This window comes from Sebastes fasciatus, chromosome 24, assembly GCF_043250625.1.
Source record: "Sebastes fasciatus isolate fSebFas1 chromosome 24, fSebFas1.pri, whole genome shotgun sequence".
NCBI classification, from domain to species: domain Eukaryota; kingdom Metazoa; phylum Chordata; class Actinopteri; order Perciformes; family Sebastidae; genus Sebastes; species Sebastes fasciatus.
The window spans coordinates 11,631,467-11,657,957 of record NC_133818.1 but is presented as its reverse complement, the minus strand read 5'-3'; the positions used below and the strand labels follow the sequence as shown (position 1 = coordinate 11,657,957).

The window sequence follows — 26,491 nt, the reverse complement described above, 5'->3', positions numbered from 1 at the left end:
AGCCTGCTTTATAATAAAAAAAAACATTAAAATCTCACTTTTTTATAATATGGGACCTTTAAGTTATTAGGCATTGGGGCTGGATATTGTTTAAAAAATGTAATTACAGGCAATTCCGGCTGTATGGGTTGCAGCTGCTGCGGTAGTGAGCCAATCACACGTCGCAATAAATCAAAGAACGCTTGCGGTGATTGGCTGCGTCATCTTTTTCTAGATCTGGGCACAAAAAGGATCGATTGCAGGAATTGTTTAACTAGAGAAGTTTCGATACTACTTGGGTTGTTTCGGTCGATTTCCAGCCTATTAGGCTTAATAAAACCTCGTACTATGCATTGATGTCCTTTCTTTGTGTGTTAAGTCGTGTTGTCTGCAGCCTCACCTGTGTCCTCGGTTATGTTCATGTGATCAGCAGAGCCAAAGAATGCGACAGAGCAACCACACGGGAGACCACTCCACCCCGAACGAACGACGCAACCTGATGACATCGGACGAGAATTACCACAACGAGCGGGCGCACAAGGGACGCAACCGCATGTCTTCTGGCTCGCAGCATAGCCGAGAGCAGCAGGACCCCTACCAGGACTACCAGGACCCCTATCAGGATGCATACAAGCCACACCGCAATCGCAGTTCACCGGGCAGCTACAGCCATGACTCCCGGCACCGGCTCTGAGCCTACTTCTATCATCACCAGGGCCCAAAAATGGCCCCGATTCCAAAATAAACGCTGCAAACAGAGCCAAGACGGTCCCAAATTGTACCTTTTTATGTTTCGGTTTTAATTTGTTTTGTCTACCTGGCTGTTTTTTCTCTTTAAAAGTCCAACAAAAATCACGTTCAGGTGTTTTGTTTTTAAATCAAGCTGCCAGGGCAACCCCCGTCAATCAACAGCGCGAGTAGTCAAAGAGGTTCAACTAATGCTGTAAAATGAATTCCTTTAATTTATGTTTCCCGGGACCTTTTGGGATTGTACTAACACAAAGCTCAGCAGACGTGCAGCGCAGATTGCGCTCGCTGCCTGTGTCAGCAAGCTAATTACGGATAGTGGTCGGATGGTGATGGTGATGGTGTATGGGCTTCTAAGCGCCTGGGACGTCGCACCAGGCCGGAAGGGAAGTCCGCTGCACACACAGACTGCTGAAGGCTGCTGACCCAAACCCTGGGCCGTGTATAAATCCTCTCACCATTTAGCTTATTGCATGCTGATAGATGATCAACCTCCGCATCCACTTCATTGATATTTTGTACCTAGCATTTTCTGGATTCTCTTCTAATGAGGTGTAGATACGGAGGTCCAATTTTCTAAATCACCCGATTGTGTGGGAAGGCGTTATAGTTAGGTGGTGGGGTTCGTGTTGGGGGGCGTGCAGACGATATCTGGCTGCTAGTTTTTGAAAAACTGGTGCTTCACATTCCCAAACTATTTTGCTATTTGAAAGTCACTTTGAGCAAAGGCCAGCTTTTCTGTAGCATAAGCTTTAGGATTTCATTTGGGTGAAGACCCTCACCGTCATAAGCGGAGCAGACTCTGATGGTGCTGGGATCAGATCTCGGTTACACTGTAGGAGAAGGCAATACTGCTTCTGTTTGTTAACAGCTAGCACTTAGAGAGAAGGCAATAGCTGTGACAGTCTGTCAGATAGTATAGTGAAACACAATAGCAAAATACTACTTGAGACGCCGTTTGATGTTGTCGAGATGTGGACCAGCATAGAAACCTTTTGGGATGTTCTCTTCGATATTTTTGGCGCCTGCCAGCGTGAAGAATAGGACCATTTTTTTTAGTATGATAAACCTAAAAAGAGCATCTGCTGCTGCAACTACAGGTTGTTTTTGCATTTATTAGCATTGAAATCAAAGCGGAAAAAACAAAGGTACAGATGGTGGTTAAGTCATGCGGTTGGGTCACGGCCGTTGAAGTTCCTTCCTGTGGTTTTAGGGGATTAAAGCGTTAAGAATGCGACACGGCAGGATCGGTTGCATCATGTTCATTCTCTGTGTAGCTGGCATGTTGTCCTGACTGCAGAGCATGTTCCCCTCCAAACGTAAAAATAGATCCCTTACTGTAAGCAAGTTGATGTTTGTAGAAGTATAGGGCACATCTCTACACAAAAAAAAAAAGAAAAAGATTACAGATAAATGAAATGTCTGGATCCCTGCGGTTTGTAACTCAATACACTGCTAAAGAAAAAAAATAAGTATTGGTTTATGTCATTCTGAAAAAGAGTTCCAGTGGATTGCATGACTCAAAAGTGGAGTCGCCATAATGATAACAGTGTCTATTAATTCAGAATTATGTTAAAGGTAGAAAGTGAACAGCCCTCACAAAAAGGTTAATTAACATGGACAAGAGTTTAGCTCACCCACATGGTACTTTGTACGGAAGCAGAGAGGTGCTGTGGTCGCTAATAATGTTTTTAAGGCTTGTTATCATTATCATAATATATTGTACATATCTTATTCCTTTTAAGATATTAAATTATTTTGTGTTTACGACTTAATTATCTCATCTCCCAGATAACAAAGTGGTTCTAGTTAGCCAATTTTAAGCCTTAAAACAGGCTTTAAATTCTTAATACATTCGGCTAAATGGAACATTAAATTGAAAAGTGCTTTTTTTTTGTCTTATCACAGGACAAAGGTCTTCCGTACTTCTTAGTCTATCCACAAAGTCATTCCTCCTCCTCACCTTTTTGAGAGAAAGAGGCATCAGGAGAGAGTAAGCAACATTTGTTATCTTGAAATAATGAGATGGTTGAGTTGTTATCTTAGCGGGACAACATTTTAAAATAATTACGAAAGCCACAAGAACATAAGTCATCTGAACAGTTTGTCATGTAGAGATAAAACACTTTTTGGATGCTCTTTACATTTTTAAAAGGGAGATCTTTCTGGAAAAACTGAGTCGTGTGTGTCATCTGATTCATGTGTTCTCCTGGCGGTGTGTCTTTTGTGTCTTTGTTTGATGAGACGAAGGACAGCCTGCTGTATATTGATGAAGCTTTTCCTCAGTCCAGAAAGCTTAGCTTACTTTCTAATGCCACAAAATGTAACAATCCACAAAAAAATAAAAAATAAATATTTTCTTTAATTATATGGAGGACCAAATCTGACATAAACGAATGATAAAAATCAAATTAATTTTGTCTTTATTTGACGATTAATTAATTCCTTCATATTCTGGCTTCAACCAAGAAACAAAAACACATCACCAGGGAAATATACTTAAGGAAACAAACGATTATCATCCTGATTTGCTCTCTGATATCAGAACTGTATAGTATAACCGACCATATTTGTCAGAAGACTTTTCTTTGGCATATTTAGTCAAATCTTAAAGCTTCTCTTTAATACTGAGACCCCTTTTCTTTCTGACAAACATGATGTACAGTAGCGACCGCTGCAGCACCAGATCATTTTGGTGCCTCACAAACCTCGAACTAAATGCTCATAGGATCTGTTCTCTTACATATAAGGAGCTATAATTACTTGTTTTTGTCTTGAGATCTATACAGAGTGCGATCTAAAATTAAGATTTGAATAACTAAGACTGCTAGCAGGGCTTTTAGTCTTCATAATATGTTCTTCAAACTGGTCAGGAGGAACTTCTTTGTTTAGCAAATTCTGTATTTGAATCAGAAAGTAGACGTAAATTCCGTCCTGTATAAGAGATATTTGACTGCCCCCAAAAATTGTATGACACAGTTTCAACAGACCTAATTTGCGAGGCCTATTTAGAGCAACTTTCAAAGGAGAACATGGCCAAATCCTCCTTTTTTTTTTACCCTGACAACAACCTAAAGCCTGACCTGACATTAAATACTGAGCATATTCTTTCCCGTGGTGCAAAGCAGCTCTCAATTTATTGATTTAAAATGCAAAATCTTCTCTGAAAAGATCACTTTGTATAGATCTGGATGAAAAGGGGGGAAAACTTGTATAGCACAAAAGAATAAGCAAAAAAAACGACGGTGTTTTTGAGCAACAGTTCCCACAATGTGAATCTGGTATAAGGGCACAGAATATTCTATATATATATATAAACAGTATATACATAAGAATCAGTTGACCCTGTTAATCTCTTTGTTATACACTTGTTTGTTAATGGACTGAAACACCAAGACTGCAAATGAAAAGTTTTAAAGCGACTGTTTACAGGCACGCTTATGTCTCATTCTGCCCCATAGCATAAAGGCCATTGGTTGATTGAACAGGGAGCCATTTTTCCATTCAAAATCAAACCAACCAACCAATGTTGAGCTGGGCTGCTTGAGACAATCAGAAGGGATTTCCAGACCAGCGTCCCACCAACCCTCTCTTTGTGAACGCCCTAAACTGATGAGAGATGTTTGCCCCTTTTGAGTCGTGGAATTAGATTGGAATAAAAATATCCCATGCTCACTCACAGACCTAAAACAACCGTCTGTCCTGGCTTTCTTTTCCTTTTCTTTCACCTTTTATGGCCAAAATTGTCTCAAAATTAAACTCATCACTAACTTTTGTCTCAAAATTTAAATTCTTCTCACGGATTAAATCTCAAGTTGACCACAAAATACAGAATTTATAGGGAGGATTTTATTTGGTAAAGTGTAAAACAAAAGAGGACAAAAAAAAAATAAGCAAAAGAACAAATATTTATTCCAGTAGAAAAGTAATAGATGAATATTTGCTGGCGATTATTTTTATAACAAATAAATGTACATAATGTCTTTGAGAGATGCTATTTGCTGTATACATGTGCTGAAATGAGACGACGACCCATGTGGGACACTTGGAACAACAGCAAGGTCCAGTATACAAAGTTTCAGTAATGTGCAATACAAAACGGCATGCTGTTTTAAAATGAGGAACTTCATGTACTGTACTATGCAACCGCAAACTGTGTACATCGCTTCATGCTGTGGCTTCTCCAACCACCCTTTTCCAAGCAGCTTCATCTGGACTTTTAAGGGATTTTTGTGTTTTAATCTTTTTTTTTTCTGTGGAAGATGAAAACCTAAGCGGCTAACGCGGTATTGCATGCATAATATACCATTCTAATTTATAAAAAGGAATTAAAGAAAAATACATGAAAATTGGAGGTGATTGTGTTTAAGGCAAAGCTACAAGTGACTTAAAACATTTCTTTTTCAAAATAAAAGAGTCGTTCTAAGGTTGTCTACAGTATTTATTTATTACTGTATTGAATGTTGTAGTTTGTATTTTGTTGATGTTTTTATCCGCTTGAGTTTCACATCATTAACAAGGAAATGGACATTTAGGGCACAACTAGACTAAAAAAAATAAAACAGACTAAATGTTGCCTTGCCATTCTATAGTATGTCATAAATAATTTCATAAAAAGTCATAGTATAGTATGTCGAAAAAACTATAAAATCACAGTGTAAGTTTAGCCAGTTTAAGTGTGAAGCCTGATATCTAACAGGTGAAAAGCAGGTAAATTCATACAGATCCTGTATACAGGACCGCCGTCAGGGGGGGCCCAAGGCCAGGGGGGTACCATGCAAAGGTCTATGGTTGACCCTTAAATGGGATCAAGAACAACACTTAACTTACTGACCTATATCACTGACAGTGCAAGTTAAATATATTTACATGATAGATAAATATACTGGTATCATTAAAACACCTTTCAACTTATCATCTCTCTTTGTGTCATCTATCTTTGTACAGTGAATATCTTTGTGTCATCTATCTTTTTACAGTGAATATCTTTGTGTTGTGTTGGTGCTGGTGATCTCGCGAGACTTCGATAGAGCCGTCGAGTTCTCGTCGCGACAGCTGACAACAACTTGAGCTTAAACTTCGCGTTTTATGGAAGTATGGAGGGACAACAGGGAGAAGGAGAAAGACTGGAGGAGAACAACAGAGAGAACTGGAGGTTCTTGTGAGTTATGAGTTCAGTCAGAGGCTGAACGGCCACACAAACACAGTTAACAAACACAAATCGCGTCTGTTGCTCTGTACTCCTGCTAATGTCTGCACACGTGGTTGATGATGAGCACTTAAAGTAAACAACAACAGGTAGGAGGGTGTTTTTGCAACTATGGGCATGTTTAAGTCCCAGTAATGACATTTTGAATTAAATATATACATAGTGTTGACATAAAAATGGAGACAGGTTTTCCTTATATTAAGAAATATTTTTAAAAAGCAATTCTAAAGCCTAAATTAAATATATGGTAACACTTCATTTTACAGGTCCACAAATTCCATGGTAATTAGGTGATAATTAGTAAAGTTACCTATTTGAAATTCCTTTGGATTTACTGCCAAATTACCCCAATATTTACCTATAAATTTATTGGAAATTACTTCACTATAAACATTATTTAATAATTATATTCCACTATTTCCCAATAGCTGGTAATTTATGTAATACATTTCCAGGAAAAGAATACAAAGTTAATTGATCTGCTTTATTTCCATATCTGCTGATAAATAGATAATAATTAGCAAATAACTTATTTTAAATTTCTTTAAAAACTCCCTGAATCATGACATCAGCTACCAGGTTACATTTTTGTAAACAATAAGTCACACAATGGTGAGACTTGTGTCTGATCAGAAGTGTCTTCTATTAGTTTTGGTTTTGGAGGTAAATATTTGGTAAATATTGGGGTAATTTGGCAGTAATTCCAAAGAAATTTAAAATAGGTAACTTGCTATTTATCACCTAATCACCATGAAATTTGCAGACCTGTAAAATGAAGTGTTACCAAATATAGTCATGCATTAAGGTTACATGATTTATTCCATAATTCTACAGTCTGGTAACACTGACTCAGTGTTTACAATTTTGTAAAAGTGGCTGGTAGAAATGTTCAGAGACCTGCCACGAGGGAAAAGGTTAAATTCAGACCTTGTTCACAACTATGGTCTCTATGATGAGATATGTAAAATGAGCTAATTCAATTATAATATAGACATGATATCAAATGGAATTGTTTCATATACATGTTACTTTACACCATATTAAAATTATTTATGTCATTTATATATATTTTTTCATCTAAATGTGCCACACTTCTGAGCTCTTAGTCCAAAGCCAAACTTATCTAGTTTCCATGGAAACAGAAGTTAGTAAGTGGATGACAGGTTGGGCCGCCCACATAGGTGACCCTCAAGATCAAGAAAAACAAGTTTAAGATCATCTTTTCTTCTCAAGTATTTATTGTGTGTCATTACCATACAGCTTAGTGATTATGTATTTTGAACTGCATTTAAAAAATAACTTAATATTACTGTTGAATTCATGTATAATTAGATGCTAAGAGTCAAAGCTGACCTTGCTAGCTGCCATTTATCTGCAATATTAGCAAAAATTTAATTTCCGCAACATATCTTTACAGCAATTGAATATTGAAAGCATACAAAATATTTTAAATTCAGTGGCCTCTTTAGCTTTGTTATGAACTTCTTGAAAATGCATGAAATGACAGGATATGGTCTGCAATAGACATGGACTTTCAGACATCATTCAGCGTGATATCATCATCTCTGATGTCCAGAACTTCAGAGTACCTAAAGTTGATATTACTGCTCATTTGTCTTCTATGTTGGTTCACAGGGAAATCACACGAGGTGTTGGGGGACGAGCAGCAGACTGGATGGAGACGAGGACGTCAAGGTGAGGAGAAGTGGACCTGAAAAACACTACTGTCTTTCTATTTGAATGATTGTGTGTCAGTAATGTGTTTTTTATGTGTCTCCGTCCTCCAGGAATCGCTGGAGGCGCTGCTGGATAACCACAGATGGGCTCATCAGAAGCTGCTCAGCCGCCTCCGAGACAAGGTCGATTCTAGACGAACTCACATGGTAAGGAAACATCAGTGAAGCCAAATATTCTATACTCTGATTATTGTTTCAGATTTTTAAAATTTGTTTTCAAAACATATTTATCCGACATTTTAGTCTTTTTTATTGCTAGTAGATGGTGTAGAATGGAAACAGGGGAATTACGTAGTATGTGCATGTCTTATTTATTTTTTATTTGTATTTTATTTTATTATTCATTACCTTTGTTAACAAATGAATGGACTGACAGACAGTGAAGGTCTCCTTTTAATCATTGTGAGTCATTTTGTGACTTAAAGGGGCTTAAATTAAATGCAATTCACTTTTAACTCAATGTCACCATCACACCAGGAACATTGTGATTACATGATCAGATTATCAGATGTATACCTTCCTGTGATTTGGGCTGTACACGGTTTTGATCTATCTGGCATGAAAACTGATGCAAAGGGTCTATTTAAAAAGTGGTGAACCAGGATCTGTTATTGGGGCAGGAGACACTTTATATGTTTATTAATGTTGGTTTAAATGTCTCTGTTTTCTGTCCAGACTACTGAATGAACGAAGAGACTTGAAGGGCCGGGAGGAGACGAGGACTGCAGCACAAGGAACAAACATTTGGTAAGTAATTAATTAATTGGATTTCTAATTTAGCATCCTAATCTCAATCTTGTCTCTGTTGTTGTAATAATAGTAGTAGTAATTAAAACAGACTAAATGTTGGCTTGCCATTCTATAGTATGTCATAAATAATTTAATGAAAAAGGTCATAGTATTGTGTGTCATAACAAATTTCATATAAAAAAGCTATAGTATAATATGTTGAAAAAAGTCATAAAAAGTCCTGGTATAGTATGTCAACAAAATCATACAAATTCATAGTATAGTATGACTCAATAAGTCATAAAAGGCTCTAGTATAGTATGTCGAAAAAAGTCATAGTATAGTATGTCAAAAAAATCATAGAAAAGTCATAGTATATAGTATGTCGAAACAAAGTTGAAAAAAATGATAGTATAGTATCTAAAAAAAAATCATTAAAAGTCATAGTATAGTATGTCGAAAAAAAGCCATAGTATGTTGAAATAATTCATAAAAAAGTCATAGTGTAGTGTGTCAAAAAATAGTCATAATATAGTATGTAAAGAAATCATTAAAAAGTCATAGTATATTATGTCAAAAAAATAATCATAGTACAGTATATAAAAAAAAAGTCATAGTATAGTATTTTGAAATAATTATAAAGTCATAGTATTAATAAAAAAAATAGTCCTACTACAGTATGTAAAAAAAAGTCAAGGTATATTATGTCAAAAAAATTATGAAAAAAACATAGTATAGTATAGTATGTCACAGAAGAAAAATTAAACGTAATAGTATAGTATGTCAAAAAAAATAGCCATAATATAGTATGTAAAAACAATCATTAAAAATTCATAGTATAGTTTGTCGAATAAAAGTCATAGTACAGTATGCCAAAAAAGTCATAGTATAGTATGTCAAAAAATATAGTCATATAGTATGTCAAAAAAATTCATAAGAAAGTCAAAGTATAGTATGTCAAAAAAAATCATAGTATACTATGTTGAAAAAAAATTGACAGTATAGTATGTAAAAAAAAAAGTCATAGTACAGTATGATGAAAAAATATATAAAAAGTCATAGTATAGTATGTCAAAAAATAATCATAGTACAGTATGTAAAAAAAATGGTAATAGTATAGTATGTTGAAATAATTCATAAAAAAGTCATAGTATAGTATTTAAAAAAAATAGTCCTACTACAGTATGTAAAAAAAAAAGTCATGGTATAGTATGTAAAAACAATATATTAAAAAACAATGTATAGTATGTCGCAAAAAAAAGATAAAAAGTAATAGAATAGTATGTAAAAAAAATAGTCATATAGTATGTCAAAAAAATCATTAAAAAGTCATAGTATAGTTTGCCAAAATATATAGTCATATAGAATGTAAAAACACATCATAAAAAGTCATAGTATAGTATGTTGAAAAAAAATTAATAGTATAGTATGTCAAATAAAAAGTCATAGTGTAGTGTCGAAAAAAAGTCACAGTATAGTATGTCAAAAACAGGAATAGTATAATATGTCTTAAAAATGAAAAACAGTCATAGTATAGTATGTCGAAAAAATCATAAAAAGTCATAGAATAGTATTTTAAAAAATAGTCCTACAACAGTATGTCAAAAATAATTATAAAAAAAACATAGTATAGTATGTCGCAAAAAAAGTAAAAGAATAGTATGTAATTAAAAATAGTCATAATATAGTATGTAAAAACAATCATTAAAAAGTCATAGTATAGCATGTAAAAAGAAAGACATGCTGTCAAAACAAATTATGAAAAAAACATAGAATAGCATGTCGCAAAAAAAAAGTAAAAGAATAGTAAGTAAAAACAAATAGCCATAATATAGTATGTAGAAAAATCATAAAAAGTCATAGTATAGTATGTTGAATAAAAGCCATGGTATACTATGTCAAAAAAGAAATTAATAGTATAGTATGTAAAAACAAAAAGTTATGGTATAGTATGTCAAAAAAAATTATTAAAAAAAAAGTATAGTATGTCGCAAAAAAAACATGTAAAGTAATAAATATTATGTAAAAAAAAAATAGCCATAATATATTATGTCAAAAAATATAGTCATAATATAGTATGTAAAAACAATCATTAAAAAGTCATAGGATAGTATCTAAACAGTCATTAAAGTATCTAAACAGTCATTAAAGTCAGAGTATAGTACACGTTTCCTGTGTGAGTATTTGTAGAAGTTATTCTGTAACTGTAATCATAGTTGTTGTTGTTGTTGTAGTAGTATTTGTAGAAGTTACTCTATGACTGTTATCATAGTTGTTTTAGGCGCTGATGTTTGTGAATGTCATGCAAATCTCATGTCTTCCTTCTCTTCTCCCCAGATGAGTGCAGTCTTCTGACCACGACTGAGGATGACGGAGTTTCTTCGCTGACTTCATCCACGTCTTCTTCTGCTGAATGCAGACGGTGTACCAGACGGGTCGGAGGGGGGTCATGCAGGAGAAATGCAGGGTTTTTCACTAAATAAACACGAAAAGGAAAAAAGACGCATTTTTGTGTTGCATAACCCCTCCGTTCTATGTCTCCGAAAGCCCAGGAGGAGACGCACATCTCATACTCCCTTCGGTACCTGACACTTACGGCCCCACTACCCCGGGGATTCGAACTCTAGTTCTTGTGTAACCACACAACCATCCAAACCGAATGTTCCACCACCAACCCACCAATGCCAAGCACACTAGGATTGTTCTCTTGGTAACTTTGTCTTCGTCATTGTGGAAGTCAGACCTCAAAACTCACCACATAAGGATCGAACCCACAACCTCCAGTCTCCAGTCTTCTAACCCAGCTTCTATCACTCTGAGCTAGCGGTCTTAACACTCTTATATATATTGTTTTTGATCGTATTTGACTTCTTCATTTAGGATGTTGGTCCTTAAAACTCACCAGTGCACCATATAAGGATTGAACCCACAACCTTCAGTATTCCAACCTGGTATCCATCACTCTGAACTATATGACCTCACTGATCTCACTGGAATAGTGTTTCTTTGTATATTTGACTTCTTTTTTGTGGAAGTTAAACCTCAAAACTCACTGCTCCTCATAAGAATCTAACCCGTAACCTCCAGTATTCCAACTCATCTTCTATCACCCTGAGCTATCTGTCATAACACAAGTGATGTGTTTCTTGCTGTGTTTGACTTCTTCATTTAGGATGTTGGACCTTAAAACTTGCTGCACTTCATAAGGATTGAACCCAAAACCTCCTGTTTTCAAACCAGTCTTCTATCACACTGAGCTATCTGCTCAGATACATTTCTACATTGTTTTGTCGGATGTTTGACTTTATTTTGGATGTTAGACCTCAAAATTCACTGCACCACATAAGGATCGAACCTATAACCTCAGGTCTTCAGACCAGCTCACCTGAGGTTATCGAGTAGCAGTCATATCAGCTCTTTATCCTGGTGAGCTATTCCTGAGTTGAATTTTTTTCGTTTGTTCTAATATATGTTGTTCACACTACTGAGGAGAAAACTTGGGAGAGTCTGAGGATTGATGAGCTGGACAGGGGAGCCGGGATTGATCCTTTCACCCTCACACTGTGGCACGCTCTACCTGTTGACATCAGACTGTTGTTTCATTTTATTCTGTTGTTGTTTTATTGTTGTTTTTGCTTTTATCTGCTGTATTTTCTGAAAAGCATTTTGTAACCTTATTTGTATTGTATTATATTGTAACCTAATATAAATAAAATTCATTTTTATTGTTACTGACAGCAGAAACTCAACACATCTGACTGAAAACGCATCTGTTCTGACTGCACCTTGGCCCATAAAATAAAATAAAATAAAATAAACTGGGAAAAAAGTTTGGAAATTTGTGTTTGGTCAATTATTTCTCTGTTGTTACAATGCTAATGGTCATTGTATTTTACATGGTTGGAAAGCCTGTTTATTTACCTTCACAATGATGTCCAACTTGTAAGGATCATACATTTGTGGGATGAGCAGCACAGCTGATTATGTGGGGAGCGCCCAAGAAAGATTTGCCAAAAATCTCTGCCAATGATAAACAGTGTATTCTCCTGTTAGTACTGACTCTTGTTTTGAGTTGTTTGGTGGATTGGATGATTGAACTCTCTATCAGTAACAAGGAACAAACAAGACATATTGGCAATTTTACATTTTATTAATTTAATACACCGTCAGGAGCCTCAGTAGCGGAAGATCCATACGCAGCCACGACAGCCTGGCACCTCCTCCTCATGCTGGTCATCAACCTGGTCACACGTTGCTGTGGGATGGCGTTCCATTCCTCAACCAGCATGGTTGTGTGTTCCCTCAATGATGGCACTGGCAAAACAAGGCTTGTCATCATTGAAGGCCATCTCAATGCAGGGAGATATCGGGATGAGATTCTGCAGCCAGTGGCGATCCCATATCTCCACAATCTGGGACCTAACTTCATCCTCCAAGATGACAAGGCTCGCATTCCACAGAGCCAGGGTTATCACAGACTACCTCCACAATGTGGGAGTAGAGAGAATGGAACAGCCTGCCAAGAGTCCAGACCTCAACCCAATTCAACACTTGTGGGATCAGCTTGGGCGTGCTGTACGTGTTAGAGTGACCAACACAACCACGCTGGCTGACCTGCAACCAATCCTGGTTGAGGAATGGAACGCCATCCCACAGCAACATGTGACCAGGTTGGTGACCAGCATTTATCTTTATTCATTTAATACACCGTTAGGAGCCTGGCACCTCCACCCCCTCCATTTTTTTACATACTATACTATGGTTTCTTTTGACATACTATACTATGATTTTTTATAATTTTCTTCGACATAGTATACTATGATTTTTTACGATACACTATACTATGACTTTTTAATGATTTTTTTTACATACTATATTATGACTTTATTCTTGTTTTTTATGGCACACTATACTATGACTTTTATGATATTTTCATAACATTCTTTATGGCATACTATATCATGACATTTTTTCTGACATATTTTGCCATGTATACTCTATTATTAATTTTTTTTATATCATGTTATATCATTTTTTGTGACAAACTATATTATTTTTTTTTCATGGCATACTATATGACTTTTTAATGACATTTTTATGATATTAAATTCTGATTTTTTATGGTACACTATACTATGACATTTTTATGACATAATATCATCAAGTGGTTTCAACACATACCATGTAATTCCCCTGGTTCCATTCTACACCATCTATCAATAAAAAAAGGCTGAAATACTGGATAAACATTTTAAAAAATAAATAAAAATAAAACAACTAATAATCAGTATCAAGAGAATATTTTGCTTTACGAATGTTTCCTTACTTTGTGAGTTCATCCAGCATCCTCTGCTTATCTTAGATCTCGTCTCGGAGGCGGCTGACCTGCTTCTGATGAGCCCATCTGTGGTTCTCCAGCAACTCCTCCAGCGTTTTCTGGAGGACGGAGACGCATAAAAACACATTACAGACACAATCATTCAAATATAAAACTGATTTGACTGTTTGAATGTTTTTCCGGTCCACCTCTCATCACCATGACGTCCTCGTCTCCATCCAGTCTGCTGCTCGTCCCCCAACGCCTCGTTTCTTTATTCTGAGAACCAACAAAGACAAATGAGTTCCTGAAATGGGCTGTAATGTCAGCTTCAGGTACTCTGAAGTTCTGAACATCAGAGATAATGATATCACACTGAATGATGTCTGTTAAAGACCATAGCCTATAATTTTATGAATTTTCAAGATGCTCATAATGAAGCTAAAGAGGTCACTGAATTTAAAATATTTTGTATTTCTTCAATATTCAACAACATTAAACACCACACAGCTGGTAATGAGAAAAAATATCCTACCTCAGAGCTTCAGCAAAGAGAAGATGTTCCCTCAGTTGGTCTGTATAACGTTACTCTTCTTCCCAGATGTTATCCACCGAGACAGCATACCTACAAGTGTGTGACAAATAAAAGCACCTATCTTAACATGCAACACAACTGACAGTCAAAGTAAACATACAACAACAATACACTTTTATAGACTTTATAGTTATATTTATAGTTAGCATTAACACTGGAAAGTGGAGAATTATATAATTTATCTTATTTCACATGAAAAGCAACCCATGTTCTATCTGTGTGTTCTATAATTTAATTGTAAAAAGTGGAAAAGTTGGTTCATTTCATATTTGTATCTAATTAAGTATGTTTATGTAAATGTCTGAGTAAAACCAAATAAAGGAAAAACAAAATGAAAAAAATAATAAAATAAAGGCAAACACAAGACTGCAAAAAATAAAAATAAAATAAAAATAAAATAAAGGCAAACAAGACTGCAAAAAATAAAAATAAATTAAAGGCAAACACAAGACGGCAAAAAAATAAAAATAAAAATAAAATAAAGGCAAACAAAACTGCAAAAAATAAAAATAAAATAAAGGCAAACACAAGACTGTAAATTTTTTTTTTTAAAATTACAAATAAATAAAGGCAAACACAATACTGCAAAAAAATAAAATAAAGTCAAACACAAGACTGCAAAAAAATAAAAATAAAATAAAATAAAAATAAAATAAAGGCAAACAAGACTGCAAAAAATAAAAATAAATTAAAGGCAAACACAAGACGGCAAAAAAATAAAAAATAAAAATAAAATAAAGGCAAACACAAGACTGCAAAAAAAATAAATAAAATAAAATAAAATAAAGGCAAACACAAGACTGCAAAAAGAAATAATGTCTACCACCATCATGGCGTGTTGTTGTGGCATATGGTCAATCAATATATACACAAATCGTTCATGTCAGCTTGTGAGCTCATCCACAGGTGGCGTTGATTTCCTCTGATTATAACAGGACAACTAAAACAAAATCAATATATTGTTAAGCTGCAGACTGACCTCATATCTCACCTCTCGTCCTCCATACGTCTTTAGAAAGCAGCTTAATTAAGAGCCGAGATGATGAGAGCGACATGTGCGTTCAAGTTTGTTTGTTGTCAGTCGTCGCGGATGAATCTTCGGCTCAGTTCGGCGGACTCAGCGAAGTTGTGCCTCGGCGGGATGAGCAGCACAAGGAGGGGGTCTACTTTCTTCCATTGTGGAGTGTCATTATCACATTAGGGCCCCATCATCATTTAGGAGCAATAGCAAAGTATTCAGATCATTTATTTAAGTAAAAGTAGACATGTAAATATACTTTATTGCAAGTAACAATGCATCATATATGTGGTGTGTAAAAAAATAGTTCCTAGGTGGAGCACAAAATACAATATTTCCCTCTGAAATGTAGTGGAGTAGAAGTATACAGTAGCATAAAATGGGAATACTTTAGTAAAATACACATACCTAAAAAACAGTATTTAAGTATTTACTTACCGGTAGTTGCATTCCACTACTGACACCAGCATCTTCTCATACAGCATCCAGGTGTTCTTTACCATGTCATGGTAAAGAACTGTTGGGTCACAGCAGGTAGAAAAAAAAAAAAATTTAACACACCAAAATGACTTCAAAGATTCACGTTTTGTTGCTCACCTCTCTAATTTTTTTTTATTATTATTATTATTATTAGTTAATCGTTTAAAAAAAATTATATTTTATATTACCTAAGACTTGTTGCTAAAATATTTAATTGATATTTATCTATTTGCAGATGAATAAATGGTCTTCCAGCCTTCTTCTCCAAAGAAGAAGCAGCAGTGCCCTCTGCTGTTTGTAAAGAGAAGTGAAAAAGCTAATAGCAGCTGCAGTCTGACCATATACAGTGTGTATTATATACAACAGGAAAAGAGTAAAATAGTTTATTGTATCAGTAAAGATCAACAGAAGGCACACATACAGTATCTGAGGGTAGACGTCACACCAGTGTCGGCATCTTTCTCCAGCCTCCATCACACACCACCTCTTCCTCTCACACCACCATGTGATCATACAGTAAAACAGCCACTTTCCATCTGCATCCATCTCACAGAGGCTGGAATTGATGCAATACATTAGCAGGCTAAACTTTGCAGCTCATAGTACAACGTCAAGCAAACGCAGCCTTTTGCAAAAATATATCCATATATATATAATTATACACCTTTTTTTCTACACATTGAAGCAAATCAACTATACAAAATGCAGAAAACTATCTCAGTACAGTTACTGGGGCGAGCCTGTTTGTAAGAAAGTCCATGCTTATTATTAGCATCGTAGTGGCAGTATTGCAGAAAAATAGTAGCAGTACCTTTGTCATAAAACAGTTTAGGAAAAAATTACCATATAATGCCAAAAATATTAGCTTTGAAAACAAGAAAAAGTACATAAAAGATAGTTCAATATACATGTTTATAGGAGGACTATAACATCTGGAAAATACAAGTGTGTCCCTTTCAAGCAGTACAAGGTTTACCAGCCCAAAAAAACAATTAAGTAATTTAATTAAAGGAGTGCCCATGGTTTTGAGATACTTTTTGGTTGAAATACAGATCCCAGAGTTAACGTACAGCGACGGCCATGCTACAAAACTACAACCGAGCAGGTTGTAGGGTCACCGTGACTTTGTGATTATGAGTTTGAGCATAACATTTAAATATTGAGGGAAAAATATGTAATGTTACGAGGGTAAAACCGTAAAAAGCTGTAATATTTCGAAAATTAAATTGCAGTTTTTACGAGGAAAAAATATAATTATACATTTTTTATAATAATTATTTTGTAATAATTATTAAAACAATTGAGACAAATTGTAAATTCACAAAAAAGTCTGTTAGTTTGTGTGTCAAAAAGGTTGTAATGTTATGAGAGTAAAACCGTAAAAAGATGTAATATTTTGAGAATTAAGCTGTGATTTTTACGAGAAAGAATATTTTAATTCTTATAGTAATTTTACTAATTATTTTTTAAATAAATATTAAAATAATTATTTTAATAATAGTAATTTAAACAAAATGCAAATTTACAAAAAAGTCTGTTAGTTTGTGTGTCAAATTATTGTTCTCGTAAAATTACTCTTTATTCTTGAATTAGTGAGTTATAATATCATGAAAGTGTCATATTATGACACTTACACATACAATTTTGACCTTTTCTCCTCCAAATATTGACGTATCCCATTACAATATGACGTTTTCTCGTACATTTTTAACCTTATCTTAAAGAAAAGTGTCTTTTTTTCGTTATATTATTACTTTATCTCAAAATATTACAACTTTTTTGCAAACAGTGGCCCTAAGCCATCATAACAAATAAAACCAAATCAGAACTACAACAGTTTTAGACAAAAAATAGCATGTTTGCTGAGGGAATGAGTTCAGATTAACCGTCTCAGAGATTTTCAGGCTGAATCCTCATTTTGCAACCACTACTTTTGGCTAAAAGAGACAAGTTTTCAATAAAAAACTCTCTGATAAATCCATCTTTTCTGTGATATACATAACGTGGGTATACATGTTGAAAAGCTCAAACACTGCTCAGGTCCCTCCTGTAAAACATCTCCTGTCTCGTGCAGCTGCCAGGCTGTGGAGTCTAGTACGGGTAGCTGTCGGGGAAAGCCAGCCCCTGGACGCACTGCTCCGCTCCTTCAGCCAGGTACGGACCCTCCTCCTCGTAGCTGGGAGTGGGGAGACCGTCCTCCTCGCTGGGAGGCAGGACGGCGTCCGGGTCAGCCTTCAGACTCGGCCTCTGGTTGTCTGGGAAAGCCATGGAGAAAAGCGCCTCGGGGTTGCATACAAACTTGTAGACGTACCTTTCCCCAGCCACCTTCAGGACGAGCCAATCAGAGGGGAGAGAAATCATGATTAAAGGTGATCATTTTTAATGCAAATTTCAATTATTCAGTGATTCTGTTGACATGACCTACAATACTCAGATTTTACCCTGTAATATGACAATGTTCTAATATGGAAAACCCTTAAAAAGGAAAGATAAAATGTGACTTTTACTTTAAAATATATGTTTAAACACATAAGAGTGTTGGAGGAGACTACCTGGGAACAGTCAGTAAATTTTACATTTTTTGTGTAGCTATTTTTTAAAAAAAATTATTATTATTATTATTTTATTTATTTATTTTGTATCTTTTTATTTATTTATTTTCCTATCCTATTCCTTTATTTCCTGACTTACTTTTTCTGGTTTACTATTAATTGTAGATATTTTCTCTGTATTATTGTCTATAATTTAAACTTTTTTTTATTCCTAATTTAGAATATATCTTCTGTGGTTGCTTGTGTGTGATTTTTGTGTGAGCAGATGGATGTGTTGTGACACAGGCGAGTGTTTCCCTGTACATTTACTGTTTTATTCATTATAGACAATCAATAAAAAGACTTCTGAAAGAAAGAGCACTGGAGGAGAGAGAGGTGAAACCTGCCTTTACCTTCTGCATGATGCCCTTCTCGTAGTAGTACCTCAGGGAGCGGCTCAGCTTGTCGTAGTTCATGGCCGGTCGGTTCTTCTGGAGCCCCCAGAGCCGAGCCACCTGAACACGAGACCGGAGGAAAAGTTTAAGTCGGTGTAAATATTTCTCCTTAAAGTTAAAGAAGCCTTTTAAAGCGGCCCTGTCTGGGTGTTCGGCGATGACTGACCTCCTCGGGGTCGATTAATTTAAACTCCATGTTGCGTCCCGTCCAGACGATTAGGTGTCCGTTGGCCGGGTTGTCCAGCAGCGTGAGCAGGAACTGCCAGAGCTGCAGGGAGCCGCGGCGCTGGTACGGCAAACCCTCCTGCTTCACTTTACCTGCACACAAATAAGACACAGTGAGCGAAATAGTGAGAATATGATCGATTCCTCGTAGATTATCAGCAGCTTTAAAGCTCAGCACCGGCCAGTTTCACCATCTTACCTTCCAGTCTTTCTGGCACAACGCAGGTGTCGTCATAATACAAATGTTGTTCCCTGTCATGGCCAAGCCCTGTGGGGAGAAAAATGAAATATTATCAGCAACGTTAGAATTTGTTCTACTGGAAAAACCCGGCAGGCTCAGACACTTATCGTAAAACGTATCACACAAACTCACCGACACTGTTATTCTGGTACAAGGCTGAAGACTTCCCAAATGACGACTGGCAGGTTTGAACCTCTAGAAGACACAAAGCAAAGTCTTTTCAGTCTCTGAATGCTCACCTCTAAAATGATATACCATTTAAATCCACAACATCACAGCCACATTCACTTGACTCATGTAAAACTGTAAATAGCAGATGACACACCCACCTGAGTCAAAGCCAAAGTCTCTCGGCTCTTGTTTGATGGTGACGTGGTTGAAAGCAGTCTGGGAACGGGCCAGACCTGAAGCAGGCGGCCCTGGCTCCGGGTATCGCGGATCCACCAGCTCCTGTTTGAAAGCTCTGGTGCCGTGGGGAACCAGGGGCTCTGAGAGGTGGCGCTGGTACAGCGGTCGCCCGTCACGGCTCGAGGGCTGGTACGGCGCGTTCGCCGTTTTCTCCGGCGCGAGGAAAGACAAGCAGGGCTCCGACAGCTGCCGCTGAAACCTGAAGAGTGGAAGAACACGAGAGGAAGTTTGAGGGTTTGACTTTGGCAACCTCTGGTTCAAGTGCCTTAAACTTGCATTCTACCTTTGTTCTGTGCTGAAAGAGGCACCGGGGCAGCTGACGGGCGGACGCGGCAGAGTAAACTGCTGGCTTTGGTTGGCCTGCGGGAGGCGGCGGTGGTGGGAGGGGCTCAGGGTGGAACCGTGGCTCGGTGGGCAGCTGCTGGTCAGCGGGGGGGCGGAGGGTTGTAGCTGCCGCTGTACGGGTGGAGGTCCAGCAGGATGGGTGGAGCCACTCTGTACCGGTGTGGAGGCCGGAGTCAGAGCTTTGAGTCCAGCTGGCTTGTTGTCACAGGCACTGAGGAGAGGAACGAGATGTCAGGTACCTGGGTAATATATGATATCAGTATTATCCTACAACACATTGATTTCATACCTGTAACTATAAAGGCACATGTCAGCGTGAGGCGTTCTGCAGGGAGACAGGTCTGTAGACGGACTGGGCTCTCGCTTCACTTTGCTGACAAGCGGTCCATGAAACATCACTGCAAACACACAAATAAGAACTTAGATTATAGACTATACATATACCATCAATAGAGAGGACTTCATCCTATAAGTATTATATATATATTTAGATACATTTTCTTTTTTTATATATATATATATATATTTATTTTTTTAAATTCAATTTTATACATTTAGATATTATGTTATTTTATATTATTTATTTATATATTTATTTATAATATATTATATTTATTTTTTACGTTATGAAGTTTTGAGATATTTATTGAGACTTCTGCCATCACTGCAATGCATTAAAGGTAAATAAATGAATAAATTCAAAAATAAATGACTTGATAAATAAATAAATAAATAAATATGTCATTAAATGTAGCGAAAATAATATAAGAAATAAATGTAGCCATTCATTAATTGATAAAATGTGACATATTGATATTTCTGTTTGAATAGAATTGAAAATGTTTGTTGTTGTCCTGGTTATCTGACAAAAATACTGTCAACAGTTTTAACATTTTTTTAATTAAAAGGTACAAAAATAGTACAAACAAGAGTTGTGAGCAGTTGGAATAAGCCTGGTTCTGACAGAATACCTAACAAATCAAGAGGATCTACCACCTGAACAGGTGAAGTTAAAGACGTAAATTGAAAAAGATAACCCGCCTCTGACAGTTTCTTTAACACTTTAAGCTACAGAGCAATGTCTACCTTGTCTTATATCCAGAGATGTGACAGTAAAACACTCTTTAGTTTCCAGCACCGCGGCTCACATTTGAGTTTTGTGTTGGAGCCTCCTATCTGATCTCAGCCTTCCTGCAATCTACACCACGTTTCCATCCGCGACGCAATCGCCGTCACATTTATTGTACGGACCGGGAGTCGTTCAGCTATCAAGCAGCAATAAATACATGCAGTACGTGTTTGGCAGCAGCACTAAATGTACCATTTCGCCACACTCAGGTCTTATCTGTGACATCATTATTTCCTGCACCACATGACCACCATCATTTCATTGGCACAGATCCACTGCTGGCCGGTGTGACGGTCATATACTGCGTTTACACCGTTGACCCTGGAGAGTACCTGGATTGTATTCATCCACATAGATTGTAGGGACAACTGTACTAAGCCTCAATAATGTACAATTATGAGGTACTTATGCAACTGAATACTACAATAGAAGGGGAATATTGTACTACATACTGTACCTTTAAGTTTGGAGTATTTTCGTAGTACTTTACTTAAGATAAAGCAGGCATTATTGTATATTATTTACTGTCAACGCCATCTGTTGCTCTCGGTCCCAAGCCCACTGGTTTCAACTGCAGACTTAATTCTTAAAAAACATGTCACAAATGTATAGTTTCATGAAAAAAAAATGCTCAGTTATTTCCATAAACAGCTGGGCACTGTAGTTTTTTATAAAAAGTCACTCAAACAGGTGTAAATAGAGCATTTGTTAGGGACTATTATCAGATGTCATTGTACAACACTGAGCGCGGTCTATAGATGTTAGAGAAGAAACAGCTACTCACACTTATTGGACTGGAAGTCTGGGACAAACTGCTCGTCATCAGGAACCTGAGCTGTCAGACGGGAAAAAGACAGGATATTAAAAGGACTCTTCTCATCAAAATTTCATATTGTGATTTAGTGCTTCATATTTCTCCCCGTCAGTTAGTTATTTCCTATATTTCCCTTTAATAATCCCCGTGGAAGGGACTCACCTTCTGCGATCCATATTTCCTGGAGCTGGATCAGGTCTTGAAAGAGCTCTGTTATAAACACATTATATCAACAACATGTTACATATCAATATTACTTTCCATAGTGAAATAACTTTTCCAGAACTCCCACGATACTTTCCTCCTTTTGGGGTCACTCACCACTAAACACCGACACAGTAAACACTTTCACATGTGGAACGTAATGAGCCTACCTTCTGTGTCCTGAGCCAGCTCTGTGTCCATGAACTTCCTTTTCCGGTCGCTGAGACATCTCTCTGCTCCCTCTACGTGACATTTCTAGAGGTTAAAAAAAAAAGAAACGTTTAGTGAACATGAATTGTGAATGAAATCGGGGGGTCGTTGCACGGGATGATGAACTCACACTCTCAGGGACCACAAAAGGGACCTGCTGGTCATAAAAGCCGTCCATGTTGCAGGAGTCTTCACCTGGAAGAAGCAGAGGTGGGAGGACAGGAAACTTTCAGGGAAATACTGAATATATTGGATGCACCAGTGTGTTTTCCTAACCTCCATGACCCCACAGCAGTGGTTTTACAGCAGCTATAAAAGCCTTGTCGTCAACGACAGCATTATGCAACCTCCTGTAAGTTAGATCTCACATGAACACGAGCTGCAGGAGGAATTATTCTCCAAACATGGTTGAATAGGTGATGCTAGTTTTGAGGAGATGAACAGAAAGCAGCTGTGTAATCTAACAAAAACGTGACGTCTGTCTGGCTGCTCTATAGTGACCTCAATGCGTATTACATCACAGCCCCAATTTATACTTTACATTAACATAACTTAAATTACTTAACTTAACTAACATAACTTAACATTACGTCAAAACTTTTTTTCTGTATTTTTATACTTTTTGTTAGTAACTTTCTGTAAACTGTCAAAAACTGACAATAACCTGATATTTTCAGGTGGGATTTCATTTCATTCTCACTGTGCAATATCATTTTCCACAATTTTGTTAATAGTCTGTTTATTGTCAATACTGTATATACTGCTCCTTTTTTTATATTTCCTTCTATTTAAGTGGTTCATATTTTGTTACACTTTGTTTAGCTCTTTTTTACTGTGTTAGCTGATGCATCTTGTTTTTTGCACTATCCCCTTTGCTGCTGTACACTGCAGGACTAATAAAGGAATATCTGATCTTATCTTATCTTTACAAGCCCCATGTGTGATAGTAAAATGGGTTAAATTTTTGGGAACTCTGATCCAGCAAGATTTTAACTTAACTACTGTAGTTATTACTTTTTTTAGATAATTGTGTTTAAAGTGCCTTTAAAGTGACTCTAACCTATCACAGCCTGTGAAAATGAAGCTAAATCCAGCACAATTCAAACTATATCATAAGATAAAAAGCCATCACACCTTAAGATCATAATTGTGACATGATGATTACATCATTAGATGATGGATTACATCATACTGGAAGTCACTCTGATGTATGCAGTGGGTAAACAACACCTCTGGCTGGCTTTTGTTCTGAAGATTAATATTAATAACACGTGGAAAAGTTGTAAAAGTTGGGCCGATTTGCTTTAAACACAAAATAAAAACGATGGGACTTTTAATAGTGGTGTTTTTACCCTTTTTAGTTGACCATACACAGAATAAAAACAAAAACAACAGATTTGTGAATGGAGTTTGGCGGGTGACGCACAGAGGAGAGACATGCACGCATCGTGGGACCTCCTTGTTTTTCTCAATGAAGTGAAACTTGATCCCTGCAGGGAGGTGGTGGGGTGGAGGTGGTGGGTGGGGTGGGGGGGGCACAGCAGCTCACCATTGAGAAATGTACCACAGAGAAAAGATTCACCATGCAAACAGGCCGTAAAGAGACAGCTGCTGCAAAGAAAAACACCTCTCTGCAGAGCCGACAGATGCAAGCAAATGGACGCAATGTTGCCTTTGATTTTCCAGAAAATGGCGTTCGCCTCTTTAACCCACATCTGCTCAACCTCACAGCTCACAGCCAGCAAAACAAAGCAAAAACAAGCATGTACACTCGTTTTTTTATAACGTGATATAATAATAATACTAATGCAGGACTCACTTGATGAGTGAAGTTTCTTGTCAGGGTGAAAATGTCAGATTTCCTCGCCTACATCCCCTGCAGCTCCTTCGATTAAAACACTCGGCTGTGGATTTTTCTCAATGAAGAGCTCTGATCTGCTGGATCTAGAGCAGAGCGCTGTGCTGCCCTCTGATTGGCTGGAACGCAATGTCAGTCAGAGGCTGAGCCAATCGGCTTCGAGACTCCTCGGACGTCAGTCCCTTGTGTTTTTTATGAATGGCTGCGTTTCATTCATGACTCCACAGCTCTCTTAAAGGGCCAGAGCTGCCAAGAAGTCAATTAAAAGTCAGTAAGTAAGTAAGTAAGTAAGTAAGTAAGTAAGTAAGTAAATAAATAAATAAATAAATATGAATTAACTTCTTAGTTCTAAATGTATACAAATACATAAAATAATCATAAAAATATGAATTAGTTGAATGGTTTAGCTAATATATTATTATATGTAATATTTAATACTATTATTATTATATTGTTCGAGAATATACCATTAGGATTTTAACTCATATATCCAATAATACAGTTTATATATTTATTAATACCATTTATTAAGGAAAACGTATTTATCTTATTGGTCATAGTTAACCAAACATATACTTGTAAATATGATTTAGCGTAGCGATATAATAATGAAGACTGTGGCATTAATAACTGACTATGACTGACTCTTTTTAATATTTTTGGTACTTCAAGGGTCACCTTTTTTCAGTGTTTTAGTATGTGGGAATGTACAGTATGTGTGTCTTATTGTGATGAGATGTTGTTTTTGTTGATTGCTACTGCGGCAAAACCAATTGCCCCCTGGGGACAAATAAAGGTCTTGAACTTGAACCTGAACTATGGGGGTGACACTTGCAATGCAATATTAATTTTCATCTAAATATAAAGTCCAGATTCTTAAACAATAATATTGTGCTATTATAATTAAACAAATACTATTATTAGCACCATTTAATATATTTAACAATTAATCAATTGGTGGCAGCCCTAAATAAGACTAACTTATTGTGCTTCACGTAAAGTGGCTTTTGTTGAATTGTAGAAATACTGAATTCCTCTCCTTCTCCCAAGCCATCACAAGCCACCAGATACACACAGTGCAGTGTAGCCGCTGCATGTTTGATAGATTTAATCCAGCATCACACACATGACTGCTTCAAAGTCCATTCTTATCAGTGGGTGGCGGAGCAGTTTCTCCACTTTTAATTCCACTTTGATCTCTTTCCACTTCAATACCATTCGCTGCAGATCACCAAGCGTGCCACCTGATTATGTATTAAGTCTGGTATTTAGTGTTTTCATAGGCCAGCATTGAGGTTTTCATACAGTGCCTCTTTGAGAACTGATGGTTCTTGAACATGTGAGACAAAAGAACAGTGTAAAATACTGCAGTTATGAGGAATTCTATCCAAAAAAGGACACAAAGGACAAAAAGGTTAAAGGTCAGCAGCAGCCGCGATGCCATGCAATGCTCCTTTTTTAACGTTGTAATTGAAAAGCATGATGCCAGCTAATCAATGAATGTGAATCGTCTTGAGAAAGTTCTGCAGACGGCAACAATAAATCCAAATTCAATCAGCATTTAAGTCTCCTTTATGCTCTTTTTTTTGTTTGTGCACCTAAAATGATGCAAACTTTGATTAACTTCTGACTTTGCAAAGACACTCGTCCAAGTTAAAGAACCTTTTGTGCACAGTAGACAAAAAAGGAAGCATGATCTTTAAATTTAGAGTAAAGACTAGAGTAAAACTCTTATTTCTACATCTTAAACAATGATTTAAAACATTGTTGCATGATTGTTTGCACTGGCAACCCCATTGGTAGTTCTCACTTTTCAAAGTAAAAGTCCCGTTTTATGACTTGACTGAATGACCTGTTCAGGTGGATGTTTGATGCAGTGATTGTTTGTGTTCTCAGAAACTGCTCGATCAGCATCAGGGGGATGCCAGAAACCATCTGTGCGTGTGATAAAAAGTTCCAGTTCAAAAATCAGCTGAGCTCAGCAACTCTGTTACTGATTTGCAGCGTCTCCTGTTTACTCGGCCATCACACGCGTACTACTGTGCACACATCACATCGCAGATTTTTTATTCATCCGTTCTGACAGATCAACAAGCCTGATATGATCTAACACATCCTGAGTCAGGAAATTACACACTGCAGTTGTACACTTTCTTATTAAATGTGTCTGCAGGTTTATGATGGTTCTTTTCTTCCGTTCCTTACTGAAGGTCTTTGAGGTTATTCTCCGTATCTTTTTTGTGGTTTCACTTTACTTGCTG

General features: G+C 36.7%; 2 protein-coding genes and 2 long non-coding RNA genes across 10 annotated transcripts in view; 2 read left to right on the top strand and 2 right to left on the bottom strand.

Moving 5' to 3' along the window:
- The window catches only part of LOC141762745 (voltage-dependent L-type calcium channel subunit beta-4-like), a 28,158-nt gene extending 23,006 nt beyond the window's left edge, over positions 1-5,152 (top strand). For 3 of the 5 annotated variants that reach the window (XM_074626787.1, XM_074626785.1, XM_074626788.1), the window contains one exon: positions 410-5,152. In XM_074626787.1, the coding sequence (XP_074482888.1) occupies positions 410-673 (264 nt within the window). In that variant the 3' untranslated portion in view covers positions 674-5,152. The remainder of the gene's footprint in view (positions 1-409) is intronic. The other 2 variants (XM_074626786.1, XM_074626789.1) reach the window with 1 other exon arrangement.
- Positions 5,153-5,745: 593 nt separating this feature from the next.
- Positions 5,746-12,266, top strand: LOC141763092 (uncharacterized). 2 transcript variants are annotated; one of them, XR_012593011.1, is made up of 5 exons: positions 5,746-5,887; positions 7,571-7,640; positions 7,723-7,818; positions 8,347-8,418; positions 10,738-12,265. It is a non-coding gene; the product is annotated as an uncharacterized LOC141763092 (long non-coding RNA). The 2 variants fall into 2 exon arrangements; XR_012593012.1 differs by lacking the exon at positions 5,746-5,887 and adding an exon at positions 5,899-6,024 and having other exon boundaries at positions 10,738-12,266.
- A 1,466-nt stretch (positions 12,267-13,732) lies between these two features.
- Positions 13,733-15,473, bottom strand: LOC141762714 (uncharacterized). 2 transcript variants are annotated; one of them, XR_012592879.1, is made up of 4 exons: positions 15,292-15,473; positions 14,253-14,342; positions 13,927-13,996; positions 13,733-13,836 (listed from the first exon to the last, which is right to left on the bottom strand). It is a non-coding gene; the product is annotated as an uncharacterized LOC141762714 (long non-coding RNA). The 2 variants fall into 2 exon arrangements; XR_012592880.1 differs by having other exon boundaries at positions 15,304-15,473.
- A 705-nt stretch (positions 15,474-16,178) lies between these two features.
- LOC141762713 (ETS translocation variant 5-like) lies at positions 16,179-24,344 on the bottom strand. The gene is made up of 13 exons (XM_074626725.1): positions 24,192-24,344; positions 22,503-22,567; positions 22,333-22,417; positions 22,121-22,168; positions 21,929-21,979; positions 20,305-20,413; positions 19,954-20,226; positions 19,592-19,869; positions 19,395-19,457; positions 19,221-19,289; positions 18,963-19,114; positions 18,755-18,856; positions 16,179-18,135 (listed from the first exon to the last, which is right to left on the bottom strand). The coding sequence occupies exons 2-13, from the start codon at positions 22,548-22,550 to the stop codon at positions 17,902-17,904; spliced, it is 1,512 nt and encodes a 503-aa protein (XP_074482826.1). The 5' UTR covers positions 22,551-22,567; positions 24,192-24,344; the 3' UTR covers positions 16,179-17,901.
- Positions 24,345-26,491: the final 2,147 nt, after the last annotated feature.